This window comes from Salvelinus namaycush, chromosome 7 (assembly GCF_016432855.1).
Source record: "Salvelinus namaycush isolate Seneca chromosome 7, SaNama_1.0, whole genome shotgun sequence".
In the NCBI taxonomy this organism is placed as follows: Eukaryota; Metazoa; Chordata; class Actinopteri; order Salmoniformes; family Salmonidae; genus Salvelinus; species Salvelinus namaycush.
This window is the reverse complement of record NC_052313.1, coordinates 1,859,394-1,875,570: the sequence shown is the minus strand read 5'-3', so window position 1 is coordinate 1,875,570 and position 16,177 is coordinate 1,859,394. Positions and strand designations below refer to the sequence as shown.

The window sequence follows — 16,177 nt, the reverse complement described above, 5'->3', positions numbered from 1 at the left end:
TTGTAAAGTAGGGGATGGTGGTTCTTCAAATGTATTGAATAAATGTGTCGTGTTGCCTCTTGATCGTTGTAAAGTAGGGGATGGTGGTTCTTCAAATGTATTGAATAAATGTGTCGTGTTCACAACTCTGAGGCACTTTTTGCACAACACTTACATTTGGTTGACCTCGGTTCGCCTGTAGCCGAAATAATGCCATACCACTGAATATGCTCCCTTCTTCGGCACCAAATGGACCTTCTCGTCAGCACGAGCAGCACTCATTTTTCCAAATCAAATCAAATTTTTCCGACCCTCACTGTGAAGCCCTTTCTAACTGAGCACTCTTAAGTGGGGACAATTGTGATTGGCCAGCATGTGTATGCCATGCAGAGAGTGAGAGAGCCCACTTGTGATTGGTCAGCATCCTCTGTGCATGTAGAGAGTCTAGCGCATCTCATTGTAGGAGGTACCACTGTCTAGTTTTTGTTGTATTAACAGTGTCAAAGGGAGGATATTGCACATGTCAAAATCACAATTTCGACCTGAATTCGATAAATCGTGCAGCCCTAGGACAAACACCTGTAATAAAGTGTTACAGAGATGAGATGGGTCACTAACAGTCTTGTCTCTGTGTCTGTTTGTCCTCCAGATCACCAGGACTGTCTTCACCAGGTGGTCCATGAGCGTCTGGGGGAGCTGCTGCGTGTGTTGAAGGCCGTCATCAACAAACACCAGACCCTCAACTCTGTCGACATCCTCAGTGCTGCAGGCACCGTCATCGCACAGGTCAAAGGTGAGCAGCACTCGCTAGGACATAGAAACACGTTTCACACACACCCCGACTCCGTGTCTCCCTATCTCCCTCTCTTACATGGCTCACACACACCCTGTCTCTTTGTCTCGGTCTCCCTGTCTCTATGTTTCTCTATTTCTGTCTCCCTGTCTCTCTAATTCTGTCTCTCTAATTCTGTCTCTATTTCTGTCTCCCTGTCTCCCTTACTCTCTGTCTCCCTGACACTCTGTCTCCCTGACACCCTGTCTCCCTGACACCCTGTCTCCCTGACACCCTGTCTCCCTGACACCCTGTCTCCCTGACACCCTGTCTCCCTGACACCCTGTCTCCCTGACACTCTGTCTCCCTGACACCCTGTCTCCCTGACACTCTGTCTCCCTGACACCCTGTCTCCCTGACACCCTGTCTCCCTGACACCCTGTCTCCCTGACACCCTGTCTCCCTGACACTCTGTCTCCCTGACACTCGGTCTCCCTGACACTCTGTCTCCCTGACACCCTGTCTCCCTGACACCCTATCTCCCTGACACTCTGTCTCCCTGACACTCTGTCTCCCTGACACTCTGTCTCCCTGACACCCTGTCTCCCTGACACTCTGTCTCCCTGACACTCGGTCTCCCTGACACTCTGTCTCCCTGACACCCTGTCTCCCTGACACCCTGTCTCCCTGACACTCTGTCTCCCTGACACCCTGTCTCCCTGACACCCTGTCTCCCTGACACTCTGTCTCCCTGACACCCTGTCTCCCTGACACTCTGTCTCCCTGACACTCTGTCTCCCTGACACCCTGTCTCCCTGACACTCTGTCTCCCTGACACTCTGTCTCCCTGACACCTTGTCTCCCTGACACCCTGTCTCCCTGACACCCTATCTCCCTGTCTCTCTGTTTCTCTGTCTCCCTCCCTAACAGCTTACACTCTATGCATTCCTAACTCCCTCAGCTGGTTAGGTCTGGAAGAAGGTATGTGCTCAAAGCATTAACAGGGACAGCATTTATGTCTCTGTAGCACAACTAGGGGTTGTATTTGCAGCAGGCCTTTGGGGATGAATTGACTTTAAACTTTGCTCAAATATCACCCACAGCATGGATTCAAACCCCCGACTTATAAATACAGACCATGTATTATTGTCATTTTTAGAAATCTGAATTCGTATACAGTGGGGCAAAAAAGTATTTAGTCAGCCACCAATTGTGCAAGTTCTCCCACTTAAAAAGATGAGAGGCCTGTAATTTTCATCATAGGTACACTTCAACTATGACAGACAAAATAAGAAAAAAAATCCAGAAAATCACATTGTCGGATTTTTTATGAATTTATTTGCAAATTATGGTGGAAAATAAGTATTTATATAAGTATTTATAGTATTTATAAGTACTGCTGGAGGTCATTTGGAGGGCTCTGGCAGTGCTCCCCCTTGCACAAAGGCGGAGGTAGCGGTCCTGCTGCTGGGTTGTTGCCCTCCTACGGCCTCCTCCACGTCTCCTGATGTACTGGCCTGTCTCCTGGTAGCGCCTCCATGCTCTGGACACTACGCTGACAGACACGGCAAACCTTCTTGCCACAGCTCGCATTGATGTGCCATCCTGGATGAGCTGCACTACCTGAGCCACTTGTGTGGGTTGTAGACTCCGTCTCATGCTACCACTAGAGTGAAAGCATTCAAAAGTGACCAAAACATCAGCCAGGAAGCATAGGAACTGAGAAGTGGTCTGTGGTCACCACCTGCAGAATCACTCCTTTATTGGGGGTGTCTTGCTAATTGCCTATAATTTCCACCTTTTGTCTATTCCATTTGCACAACAGCATGTGAAATTTATTGTCAATCAGTGTTGCTTCCTAAGTGGACAGTTTGATTTCACAGAAGTGTGATTGACTTGGAGTTACATTGTGTTGTTTAAGTGTTCCCTTTATTTTTTTGAGCAGTGTATATATATATTTGCCCCCCCCAGCAGGCAAACCGAACGCCCCGCACCTTAATTTGACATTATATTGATGACCTATTGAATCCAACCATACAGGAAAAAAAACATAATTAAAAAGATTTGAAATGTATATTAGTGTGTGACATACATTTGTAAATGTATTTGGAATACATACATTTGCATGGAAATATATTATTTGGCCATAAAAAAAAAAGAAGAATGTTAACATATTTTTTTGTGGTTGGAGGGAAAAGAGTTTGTTTGACTCAAATAATGAAGTCTTTGTGCTTTGTCTTTCTGTCCTGATGGAACATGAAGACTCCCACTCCTCTCCTTCCTTTCTCCCAGAGATTATGATCAGCCATGGAGGGCAATTCTTCACTTGGCCTGTGCACAAGAATCTCAGTGTAGAGTATACCTTGGCCCAATTTACATTGCAAAGCAGACTGGTTTGGCAGCATTCTTTTGGCAGAGCAAAGTTCGGTGACACTCTGACCTGGAGAGAAACGGCTGGGGAGGTGTGTGTGTGTGTGTGTGTGTGTGTGTGTGTGTGTGTGTGTGGGTGTGTGGGTGGGTGGGTGGGTGGGTGGGTGGGTGTGTCCATGCAAAGTGCATGGTTGTATGTGCATGATGGGTTTTTGTCTGTTTACTTTGTGTGTGTGCTTGCGTGCGTGTGTGTGTGTGTGTGTGTCCATGCAAAGTGCATGGTTGTATGTGCATGATGGGTTTTTGTCTGTTTACTTTGTGTGTGTGCTTGCGTGTGTGTGTGCTTGCGTGCGTGTGTGTGTGTGTGTGTGTGTGTGCGCTTGCGTGCGTGTTATCAATATCTCTTTTTTCCTTCCACTCTAAATGTATTCTTATTGAACCCAAGTGGATCCCAAGGCTTGGTTTACACTACAGTATGCAGCCTGGGTTCATTTCAAACAGAACTGAAGGAACTATTGTGTGTAGGTAGGACAGAGACAGAGTGAACGTTAGGACCGAGTTTGGGAAACCCTGCTGTACGTAGTTATAACGAGGCCAGTAAAGGTGTGGTTACAATGAGAAAATGAATTAAATGTATACAAAGAGAATACGTCGTCCGTTATGCAAAGTCTAGTATCACCCATGCAGCTAAGATAGGTCCTTCTCAGATACCTTATCACATAACATCTATCATCATGACCTGAATGAAGCATCTATCATCATGACCTGAATGAAGCATCTATCATCATGACCTGAATGAAGCATCTATCATCATGACCTGAATGAAGCATCTATCATCATGGCCTAAATGAAGCATCTACCATCATGACCTGAATGAAGCATCTACCATCATGACCTGAATGAAGCATCTATCATCATGACCTGAATGAAGCATCTATCATCATGGCCTGAATGAAGCATCTATCATCATGACCTGAATGAAGCATCTATCATCATGACCTGAATGAAGCATCTATCATCATGGCCTAAATGAAGCATCTACCATCATGACCTGAATGAAGCATCTACCATCATGACCTGAATGAAGCATCTATCATCATGACCTGAATGAAGCATCTATCATCATGACCTGAATGAAGCATCTATCATCATGACCTGAATGAAGCATCTACCATCATGACCTGAATGAAGCATCTATCATCATGACCTGAATGAAGCATCTACCATCATGACCTGAATGAATCATCTACCATCATGACCTGAATGAAGCATCTATCATCATGACCTGAATGAAGCATCTACCATCATGACCTGAATGAAGCATCTACCATCATGACCTGAATGAAGCATCTACCATCATGACCTGAATGAAGCATCTATCATCATGACCTGAATGAAGCATCTATCATCATGGCCTGAATGAAGCATCTATCATCATGACCTGAATGAAGCATCTATCATCATGACCTGAATGAAGCATCTATCATCATGGCCTAAATGAAGCATCTACCATCATGACCTGAATGAAGCATCTACCATCATGACCTGAATGAAGCATCTATCATCATGACCTGAATGAAGCATCTATCATCATGACCTGAATGAAGCATCTATCATCATGACCTGAATGAAGCATCTACCATCATGACCTGAATGAAGCATCTATCATCATGACCTGAATGAAGCATCTACCATCATGACCTGAATGAATCATCTACCATCATGACCTGAATGAAGCATCTATCATCATGACCTGAATGAAGCATCTACCATCATGACCTGAATGAAGCATCTACCATCATGACCTGAATGAAGCATCTACCATCATGACCTGAATGAAGCATCTATCATCATGACCTGAATGAAGACATGGCACATGAGATGTCCTTTTCCCCTTTACATCTGTCCAATCTAGGATTGCAACATTCCAGTAGCTTTCCCAAAATGTCCAGAAATGCTGGTTGGCAGGAAATCTGGACATCTGGAAGGCTGTAACCAGGATTTTGGAATAACGTGGACATTTTGAGATGGTACAGAAATTCTACAACCATTGTCCAGTCACATCATGTATGTGGGTCTCTGATGTATTCACAATCCCATGATGCCCCCTCTGTCCAGATGCCCCCTCTGTCCAGATGCCCCCTCTGTCCAGATGGCCCCTCTGTCCAGATGGCTCCTATAGCCTGATGCCCCCTATAGCCTGATGCCTCCTATAGCCTGATGCCTCCTATAGCCCGATGCCTCCTATAGCCCGATGCCTCCTATAGCCCGATGCCTCCTATAGCCCGATGCCTCCTATAGCCCGATGCCTCCTATAGCCCGATGCCTCCTATAGCCCGACGCCTCCTATAGACTGATGCCTCCTATAGCCCGACACCTCCTATAGTCTGATTTCTGTGTCCTGGCTAAGTCATGTGCTGTATGTTTGCTCCCATCAATATTTGTTTTGTCAGCCAGCTTCCCCCTGCACCGGGCCGAGAGGTGGAATTGATTAATGTTCGTTCAGGAGTGTTGTGCTTTCAAAGTGAAAACATTGTCGTTTTTTGCCTGTAACATCCACGTTTGGACTGTGGTTGGTCAGAACGAGTGCTAGCATTGTTTTCTAATGAGCTTCAGGATGTCCTGAGGAGGGGGGAGGACGTAACGGCCAGATAGACGCAGCGATAGCGTCCAATGTGATGTACAGTGAGGGGGGAAAAGTATTTGATTCCCTGCTGATTTTGTACGTTTGCCCACTGACAAAGAAATGATCAGTCTATAATTTTAATGATAGGTTTATTTGAACATTGAGAGACAGAATAACAACAAACAAATCCAGAAAAACGCGTGTCAAAAATGTTATAAATTGATTTGCATTTTAATGAGGGAAATAAGTATTTGACCCCCTCTCAATCAGAAAGATTTCTGGCTCCCAGGGGTCTTTTTATACAGGTAATGAGCTGAGATTAGGAGCACACTCTTAAAGGGAGTGCTCCTAATCTCAGTTTGTTACCTGTATAAAAGACACCTGTCCACAGAAGCAATCAATCAATCAGATTCCAAACTCTTCACCATGGCCAAGACCAAAGAGCTCTCCAAGGATGTCAGGGACAAGATTGTAGACCTACACAAGGCTGGAGTTGGACTACAAGACCATCGCCAAGCAGCTTGGTGAGAAGGTGACAACAGCTGGTGCGACGTGCTGAGCTCTTATGCTGCTGATTGATTAAACTAATCGGAACTAAGTCTCCAACTAACTACAACATTCAACCTGGACTACCGATCGTTTAACTAGAGCGTTCAAATAACTTAGACGTAAAGGAAGACAACTCCAAAGAACTGTGTGGTAAGAAGAAGAACAAGAGGAAGTGCTTTCTAGGAGCCTCTTTCCTTGGATCATTCTCTTTATCTCCTGCTCCTGGTCTCCAGACATCTCCATTGTTAGGCAGAGAGGAAGGAGGCCTCCTGCTCTAGACATCTCCATTGTTAGGCAGAGAGGAAGGAGAGGAGAGAGACCTGGTCTCTAGACATCTCCATTGTTGGAAGGAGAGGAGAGAGACCTGGTCTCTAGACATCTCCATTGTTAGGCAGAGAGGAAGGAGGCCTCCTGCTCTAGACATCTCCATTGTTAGGCAGAGAGGAAGGAGAGGAGAGAGACCTCCTGGTCTTTAGACATCTCCATTGTTGGAAGGAGAGGAGAGAGACCTGGTCTCTAGACATCTCCATTGTTAGGCAGAGAGGAAGGAGAGGAGAGAAACCTCCTGGTCACTAGACATCTCCATTGTTAGGCAGAGAGGAAGGAGAGGAGAGAGACCTCCTGGTCTTTAGACATCTCCATTGTTAGGCAGAGAGGAGAGAGGACGTCGACAGCCTGGGGGAATGGCGTCACTGGGATTACATACCGAGGGCCCTTAGGGAGCTCCCATATAACTTTGTTCAAAAGTAGTCTACTATATAGGGAATAGGGTGCCGTTTCAGACGCGGCCCGTTTTTCCTGGACAGCGCTGCCTGCTCTGATCCTGGTTCATGTTCTCTCCTCCCCAGTGGGACTGGGACAGGAAGTGTATTGTGGAGAATGATTATAGACCTATTTACATGAGTCTTTCCGCCCCTTCTCTTGTTCTGTCATCACTCTGTTTAGACTCAAGGCAACTGTGTGCCTTTCCAGATTACACTTCAGTCAAACCTCTACTCTTTTAGTAAAGTCTCGTCTGTTTCAGTAAAATATATACTGATTTAGTAAAATCTCTGCTTTTTCAGTCATTTCAGGCCTAACTACTCTGATTAAGTGTTTTAGGGGTTAAATGACCGTTGGTTTCTCATGACTCATGTTATGTAGACTCTCAACTTGTATTGCAACATATTTGGGTAATGATGACTTTCATGTTCGTGTTTGATATATACTGAACAAAAATATAAATACAAAATGTAAAATGTTGGTCCCATGTTTCATGAGCTGAAATAAAATATATTTTTTGTAAATACTTACAAAAACCTTATTTCTCTCAAATTTTGTGCACAAATGTCTTCCCTGTTAGTGAGCATTTGTCGTTTGCCAAGATCATCCATTCACCTGACAGGTGTGGCATATCAAGAAGCTGATTAAACAGCATGATCATTACACAGGTGCACGTTGTGCTGAGGACAATAAAAGGCCACTCTAAAATGTGAAATTTTGTCACACAACACAATGGCTCTGATGTCTCAAGTTTTGAGGGAGCGTGCAATTGGCATGCTGACTGCAGGAATGTCCACCAGAGCTGTTGCCACAGAATTTAATGTTCATTTATCTACCATAAGCCACCTCCAATGTCATTTTAGAGAATTTGGCTGTACGTCCAGCCGGCCTCAACCACAGACCACATGTAACCACGCCAGCCCAGGACCTCCACATCCGGCTTCTTCACCTGTGGGATCGTCTGACATGCTGACCAGCGTTGCAAAATAAATGTACACATACATGTTATTCAATCATTGCACCCACACTGCTCGCATGCGTCAGCGAGCGTCTGAATGGCCAGGGGCTAAAATAGAAATTGGTCCTGCCTCTCCCATCTCCTCATTGGTTTTTAGGAATATATACTGACGTGCCATCTCCTCATTGGTTATACCCACATGGGTGAATGAAAGATGAACTTAGGTCCACACTCCAGTCGGTTGTAGTAATGCTGTAAAGTTGGTTGTAGTAATGCTGTAAAGTTGGTTGTAGTAATGCTGTAAAGTTGGTTGTAGTAATGCTGTAAAGATGGCTGTAGTAATGCTGTAAAGTTTGCTGTAGTAATGCTGTAAAGTAGGTTGTAGTAATGCTGTAAAGTTGGCTGTAGTAATGCTGTAAAGTTGGTTGTAGTAATGCTGTAAAGTTGGTTGTAGTAATGCTGTAAAGTTGGTTGTAGTAATGCTGTAAAGTTGGTTGTAGTAATGCTGTAAAGTAGGTTGTAGTAATGCTGTAAAGTTGGTTGTAGTAATGCTGTAAAGTTGGTTGTAGTAATGCTGTAAAGTTGGTTGTAGTAATGCTGTAAAGTCGGCTGTAGTAATGCTGTAAAGTCGGTTGTAGTAATGCTGTAAAGTTGGTTGTAGTAATGCTGTAAAGTAGGTTGTAGTAATGCTGTAAAGTTGGCTGTAGTAATGCTGTAAAGTTGGTTGTAGTAATGCTGTAAAGTTGGTTGTAGTAATGCTGTAAAGTTGGTTGTAGTAATGCTGTAAAGTTGGTTGTAGTAATGCTGTAAAGTAGGTTGTAGTAATGCTGTAAAGTTGGTTGTAGTAATGCTGTAAAGTTGGTTGTAGTAATGCTGTAAAGTCGGTTGTAGTAATGCTGTAAAGTCGGCTGTAGTAATGCTGTAAAGTCGGTTGTAGTAATGCTGTAAAGTTGGTTGTAGTAATGCTGTAAAGTTGGCTGTAGTAATGCTGTAAAGTCGGCTGTAGTAATGCTGTAAAGTTGGCTGTAGTAATGCTGTAAAGTTGGCTGTAGTAATGCTGTAAAGATGGCTGTAGTAATGCTGTAAAGTTGGTTGTAGTAATGCTGTAAAGTTGGTTGTAGTAATGCTGTAAAGTTGGCTGTAGTAATGCTGTAAAGTTGGTTGTAGTAATGCTGTAAAGTTGGTTGTAGTAATGCTGTAAAGTTGGTTGTAGTAATGCTGTAAAGTTGGCTGTAGTAATGCTGTAAAGTTGGTTGTAGTAATGCTGTAAAGTTGGCTGTAGTAATGCTGTAAAGTAGGTTGTAGTAATGCTGTAAAGTTGGTTGTAGTAATGCTGTAAAGTTGGTTGTAGTAATGCTGTAAAGTAGGTTGTAGTAATGCTGTAAAGTTGGTTGTAGTAATGCTGTAAAGTTGGTTGTAGTAATGCTGTAACGTTGGCTGTAGTAATGCTGTAAAGTTGGTTGTAGTAATGCTGTAAAGTTGGTTGTAGTAATGCTGTAAAGTAGGTTGTAGTAATGCTGTAAAGTAGGTTGTAGTAATGCTGTAAAGTCGGCTGTAGTAATGCTGTAAAGTCGGCTGTAGTAATGCTGTAAAGTTGGCTGTAGTAATGCTGTAAAGTTGGCTGTAGTAATGCTGTAAAGTTGGTTGTAGTAATGCTGTAAAGTTGGTTGTAGTAATGCTGTAAAGTTGGCTGTAGTAATGCTGTAAAGTTGGCTGTAGTAATGCTGTAAAGTCGGCTGTAGTAATGCTGTAAAGTTGGCTGTAGTAATGCTGTAAAGATGGCTGTAGTAATGCTGTAAAGATGGCTGTAGTAATGCTGTAAAGTTGGTTGTAGTAATGCTGTAAAGTTGGCTGTAGTAATGCTGTAAAGTTGGTTGTAATAATGCTGTAAAGTTGGTTGTAGTAATGCTGTAAAGATGGTTGTAGTAATGCTGTAAAGTTGGTTGTAGTAATGCTGTAAAGTTGGTTGTAGTAATGCTGTAAAGATGGTTGTAGTAATGCTGTAAAGTTGGCTGTAGTAATGCTGTAAAGTTGGTTGTAGTAATGCTGTAAAGTTGGTTGTCAACCGCCATATGAAGTCCAAAGAAGAAAAAGAAGCCTGAAGGAAGGAGGAGAGATGATGAGAAACAAATTCGGTTTACTGTTTTATCTGTAGATTAATTGTCTGAGTAGAGGACCTTGTGCATTTCAGGTAAAATAACAACCCAATGTTTATATACCAGGACAAATTAGCTAGGAACCATAAATGCCATAAATGTTGAATGCTTTTTGACCTGTCCTGAAGAAATTCATATAATTGGTTCAGAGTTTTGATATTTCAACCCGCGTGTCCTGATCGCTTCTGGTGTGGGTGAACAAAATCAACATGCGTGCGATGGCCCACGCGGACGGACGCACGCGTGCAGTTTGGTCAGCATGTGACACAGCCACCCAGACAGCTGATGAAACTGATGAATCTTTCAGTCTGTAATAAATCCCTTTTGTGGGGAAAAACTGGTGTCTCCACTCATCGCTGCGCCCCTGCCCAGTCATGTGAAATCCATAGATTACGGCATAATGAATTTATTTCAATTAACTGATTTCCTTATATGAACTGTAAAATCAGTAAAATCGTAGAAATTATTGCATGTTGCGTTTAAATTTTTTTGTTCAGTATACATGTATTTTTTTTAACGTACATTTGACATGCGGAACATACTGTAGATAGTATGTCACAGTTATTTAGTTCACAGCCAAACTTTATCCCTTTTGACAGGTGTTACCTTCAAAGAAGTGAACGAAGAGAACAAGCAGAAGCTTTTTGGAGAGATTTACACTTCTATCGACACATTGGCATTCACCTTTGGAAATATGTAAGTATAATGTTGTATTAGTGATATTAGTGGTATATTAGTATATTAGTGGTATGTTAGTGGTGTATTAGTGGTATATTAGTGATATATTAATATATTAGTGATATATTAGTGATAAATTAGTGATATTAGTACATTAGTGATATATTAGTATATTAGTGATATATTAATACATTAGTGATATATTACTAATATATTAGTGATACTAGTATATTAGTGATATATTAGTATGTTAGTGGTGTATTAGTGGTATATTAGTGATATATATATATTGATATATTAGTGATAAATTAGTGATATTAGTACATTAGTGATATATTAGTGATATATTAATACATTAGTGATATATTACTAATATATTAGTGATATTAGTATATTAGTGATATATTAGTGATTTTGTGATATTAGTGACATATTAGTGATATTAGTATATTTGTCACGACTTCCGCCGAAGTCGGCTCCTCTCCTTGTTTGGGCGGCGTTCGGTGGTCGACGTCACCGGCTTTCTAGCCATCGCCGCTCCATTTTTCATTGATCCATTTGTTTTGTCTTGTTCCCTGCACACCTGGTTTTCATTCCCCAATCACACTGCATGTATTTATTCCTCTGTTCCCCCTCATGTCTTTGTGTGTAATTGTTTGTGTTACGGGTTAATTGTTGACGCGCCAGTCTGGTTTGCTTATACCGTGTTGTTCACGAAGATGTTTATTGTTAAACATAAATGATTGTGACTGTTTGGCGCGTTTTGTACTTTTGCCTATTGGCTGGAGGTTTTGACACAGTTACGTCCGTCTTCCTCCTGCCTCAATAAAGTGGGCGCCTGTTCACAACTCTCTGCTCTCCTGCACAAAACTTCACTACCAGTATGCACACACCTGACAATATTGGTGATATATTAGTGATATGTTAGTGATTTAGTGATATATTGGTGATATATTAGTGATATATTAGTATATTAGTGATATATTAGTGATATTGGTGATATATTAGTATATTAGTGATATATTAGTGATATATTAGTGATATTGGTGATATATTCGTGGTATATTAGTGATATATTAATATATTAGTGATATATTAGTGATAAGGGTGCTATATTAAATATTGGTGATATATCAGTATTATATTAGCTATATAAACTCAGCAGAAAATAACGTCCCTTTTTCAGGACCCTGTCTTTCAAAGATAATTCGTAAAACCCCAAATAACTTCCCAGATCTTCATTGTAAAGGGTTTAAACACTGTTTCCCATGCTTGTTCAATGAACCATAAACAATTAATGAGCATGCAGCTGTGGAACGGTCATTAAGACACTTACAGCTTACAGATGGTAGGCAATTAAGGTCACAGTTATGAAAACTTAGGACACTAAAGAGGCCTTTCTACTGACTCTGAAAAACACCAAAAGAAAGATGCACAGGGTCCCTGTTCATCTGCGTGAATGTGCCTTAGGCATGCTGCAAGGAGGCATGAGGACTGCAGATGTGGCCAGGGCAATAAATTGCAATGTCCATACTGTGAGATGCCTAAGACAGCGCTACAGGGAGGCAGGATGGACAGCTGATCATCCTCGCAGTGGCAGACCACGTGTAACAACACCTGCACAGGATCGGTACATCCGAACATCACACCTGCGGGACAGGTACAGGATGGCAACAACAACTGCCCAAGTTACACCAGGAACACACAATCCCTCCATCAGTGCTCAGACTGTCCGCAATAGGCTGAGAGAGGCTAGACTGAGGGCTTGTAGGCCTGTTGTAAGGCAGGTCCTCACCAGACACCACTGGCAACTACGTCTCCTATGGGCACAAACCCACCGTCGCTGGACCAGTCAAGACTGGCAAAAAGTGCTCTTCACTGACAAGTCACAGTTTTGTCTCACCAAGGGTGATGGTCGGATTCGCATTTATCGTCGAAGGAATGAGCGTTACACCGAGGCCTGTACTCTGGAGCGGGATCGAGGTGGAGGGTCCGTCATGGTCTGGGGCGGTGTGTCACAGCATCATCGGACTGAGCTTGTTGTCAACAACGTAACACTGTATGATGATTGTTGAGGCTACTCCTGAAATCTCTTCTAGTGATTCCCCCAGTCTTCATGGAGGAGATTACTGAGTAGTTTGGTTCGTCAGGCTGACCCCCAGTCTTCATGGAGGAGATTACTGAGTAGTTTGGTTCGTCAGGCTGACCCCCAGTCTTCATGGAGGAGATTACTGAGTAGTTTGGTTCGTCAGGCTGACCCCCAGTCTTCATGGAGGAGATTACTGAGTAGTTTGGTTCGTCAGGCTGACCCCCAGTCTTCATGGAGGAGATTACTGAGTAGTTTGGTTCGTCAGGCTGACCCCCAGTCTTCATGGAGGAGATTACTGAGTAGTTTGGTTCATCAGGCTGACCCCCAGTCTTCATGGAGGAGATTACTGAGTAGTTTGGTTCGTCAGGCTGACCCCCAGTCTTCATGGAGGAGATTACTGAGTAGTTTGGTTCGTCAGGCTGACCCCCAGTCTTCATGGAGGAGATTACTGAGTAGTTTGGTTCGTCAGGCTGACCCCCAGTCTTCATGGAGGAGATTACTGAGTAGTTTGGTTCGTCAGGCTGACCCCCAGTCTTCATGGAGGAGATTACTGAGTAGTTTGGTTCATCAGGCTGACCCCCAGTCTTCATGGAGGAGATTACTGAGTAGTTTGGTTCGTCAGGCTGACCCCCAGTCTTCATGGAGGAGATTACTGAGTAGTTTGGTTCGTCAGGCTGACCCCCAGTCTTCATGGAGGAGATTACTGAGTAGTTTGGTTCGTCAGGCTGACCCCCAGTCTTCATGGAGGAGATTACTGAGTAGTTTGGTTCATCAGGCTGACCCCCAGTCTTCATGGAGGAGATTACTGAGTAGTTTGGTTCGTCAGGCTGACCCCCAGTCTTCATGGAGGAGATTACTGAGTAGTTTGGTTCGTCAGGCTGACCCCCAGTCTTCATGGAGGAGATTACTGAGTAGTTTGGTTCGTCAGGCTGACCCCCAGTCTTCATGGAGGAGATTACTGAGTAGTTTGGTTCATCAGGCTGACCCCCAGTCTTCATGGAGGAGATTACTGAGTAGTTTGGTTCGTCAGGCTGACCCCCGGTCTTCACTTGAAGTTATTGAGGGATGATGATGTTTTGGTAATGTGAAGATAAGAATTCCAGAGTATGGTACCTCTGTATCTGATAGAGAATTGACGATGTGAGCTGTGGCAGTGGGGACGGTGAAGGTTATCACAGCGTCTTGTGTTATATAGAGGAAGTAGCCCACAGCCATTGATCTAGGAACATTCTTTGATAACTGATTAGATGGCATTATGTATTTCCAAAACTTTGGTTTACTTTAATATCAGCTATTTGGCTAGCAACCTTGCATGTTGATTTGTAACAAATTCATAAAGTATTTGCTTGTAAATTGTCTGAAATATTACATTTAAACCAATAGTCATGAGTGCAAACGACTTGGTTTAATTTGAAGTTATACTTTTGAAGTGATTCTGTTGGCGGTATAGGGAATAGGTCGGCTTGCCTGGTCCTTATTATATTACATAACACTCCTGATTTTTTTCCCGAATTCTGGTCGTTGTATACTAATGCAAATCCACATGTTACATGTGGTTACGTTTATGCTTCCTACCCTTTAAGACTCATTCCCATAGTATATGTGTGCTTTTCATTGTCGTTGTGTGTTTGTCTTTCAGAGTGTCTGACTTCCTTATGGGAGATGTAGACAATGGATCACCGTTGGCGCGGAACCCCCTGACTCTGAGAAGCAGGGTAAGACACACACACACACACACACACACACACACACACACACACACACACACACACACACACACACACACACACACACACACACACACACACACACACACACACACACACACACACACACACACACACACACACACACACACTTCCCCCTACACAACAACTGTCTGTCTGCACATTATGTATGTGTTTACAGTAAAGCCAGGTGATGCACTGTCTGAAGATGCCCCAGGATGGGGATGTCAAAGGTTATGCGGCTCTCAGGCAACAACGTAACACTGTTTGATGATTGTTGAGGCTACTCCTGAAATCTCTTCTAGTGATTAATTCATTACAGCGTGATTTAGTGTGCTGTTTCTTATTAGCCATGTCATATACAGGACCCTCCTGTTCCTTATTCAACACCATCACCACGCTCTGTCTGTCTGTCTTGTTCCCAGTCGTTCCAGAACCTTTCTGTGGAGTCTGGAGGATCCGATCCAGAGAAAGATGTTCCGCCAGGTAAGATGCACTAAAACCACCATGTCACTTTACTAGTCCATCCACTTAACAACTGATAGCTCTTAACAATTGAATATGTTAGTAGCGTAGCCTAGTGGATAGAGCGTTGGACTAGTAACCGAAAGGTTGCAAGATCGAATCCCTGAGCTGACAAGGTAAAAATCTGTCGTTCTGCCCCTGAACAAGGCAGTTAACCCACTGTTCCTAGGCCGTCATTGAAAATAAGAATTTGTTCTTAACTGATTTGCCTAGTTAAATAAAGGTAAAATTAAAAAAATGTTTTACTGTATGACTGCTTGGCTTAGCACTCCCTTATAAAAGCATTACACAATGACATAAACCAGCCCTCCCTCTGAATGTTTTAGATTTTGTCTGTGGTGAAGTGTCAATGTGTTGAAGAGCTATTTGTCCCAGGGTTGACAGTAAAGATATACATTCACCAGCCAGTTTATTAGGTACACCATCTAGTACCTGGTCGGACTCCCCTTTGTAGTTCATATAAGGTCATCAGTCAGCCTGAGTTCTTCGGGACATTTATTCTAGAACAGCCTGAGTTCTTCAGCGCATTGATTCTAGAACAGCCTGAGTTCTTCAGGGCATTGATTCTAGAACAGCCTGAGTTCTTCAGGGCATTGATTCTAGAACAGCCTGAGTTCTTCGGGGCATTGATTCTAGAACAGCCTGAGTTCTTCGGGACATGGATTCTAGAACAGCCTGAGTTCTTCGGGACATGGATTCTAGAACAGCCTGAGTTCTTCGGGGCATGGATTCTAGAACAGCCTGAGTTCTTCGGGGCATGGATTCTAGAACAGCCTGAGTTCTTCGGGGCATGGATTCTAGAACAGCCTGAGTTCTTCGGGGCATGGATTCTAGAACAGCCTGAGTTCTTCGGGGCATGGATCCCACAAGTCGGAAACATTCCACAGGGATGTTGGTCCATGCTGACGCGATGGCATCACGTGGTTGCTGCAGATGGCAGTACGCCACAGCCACTAGCCTGTACCGTTGACACCAGGCCGGATTGG

The 16,177-nt window shown here is 43.3% G+C and overlaps 1 protein-coding gene across 2 annotated transcripts in view; it reads left to right on the top strand.

Moving 5' to 3' along the window:
* The window catches only part of LOC120050903 (rho GTPase-activating protein 29-like), a 107,652-nt gene that overhangs the window by 69,041 nt on the left and 22,434 nt on the right, over nt 1-16,177 (top strand). For both annotated transcript variants that reach the window (XM_038997425.1, XM_038997424.1), the window contains exons 3-6: nt 629-772; nt 10,772-10,868; nt 14,579-14,654; nt 15,092-15,152. In XM_038997425.1, the coding sequence (XP_038853353.1) occupies nt 629-772; nt 10,772-10,868; nt 14,579-14,654; nt 15,092-15,152 (378 nt within the window). The remainder of the gene's footprint in view (nt 1-628; nt 773-10,771; nt 10,869-14,578; nt 14,655-15,091; nt 15,153-16,177) is intronic.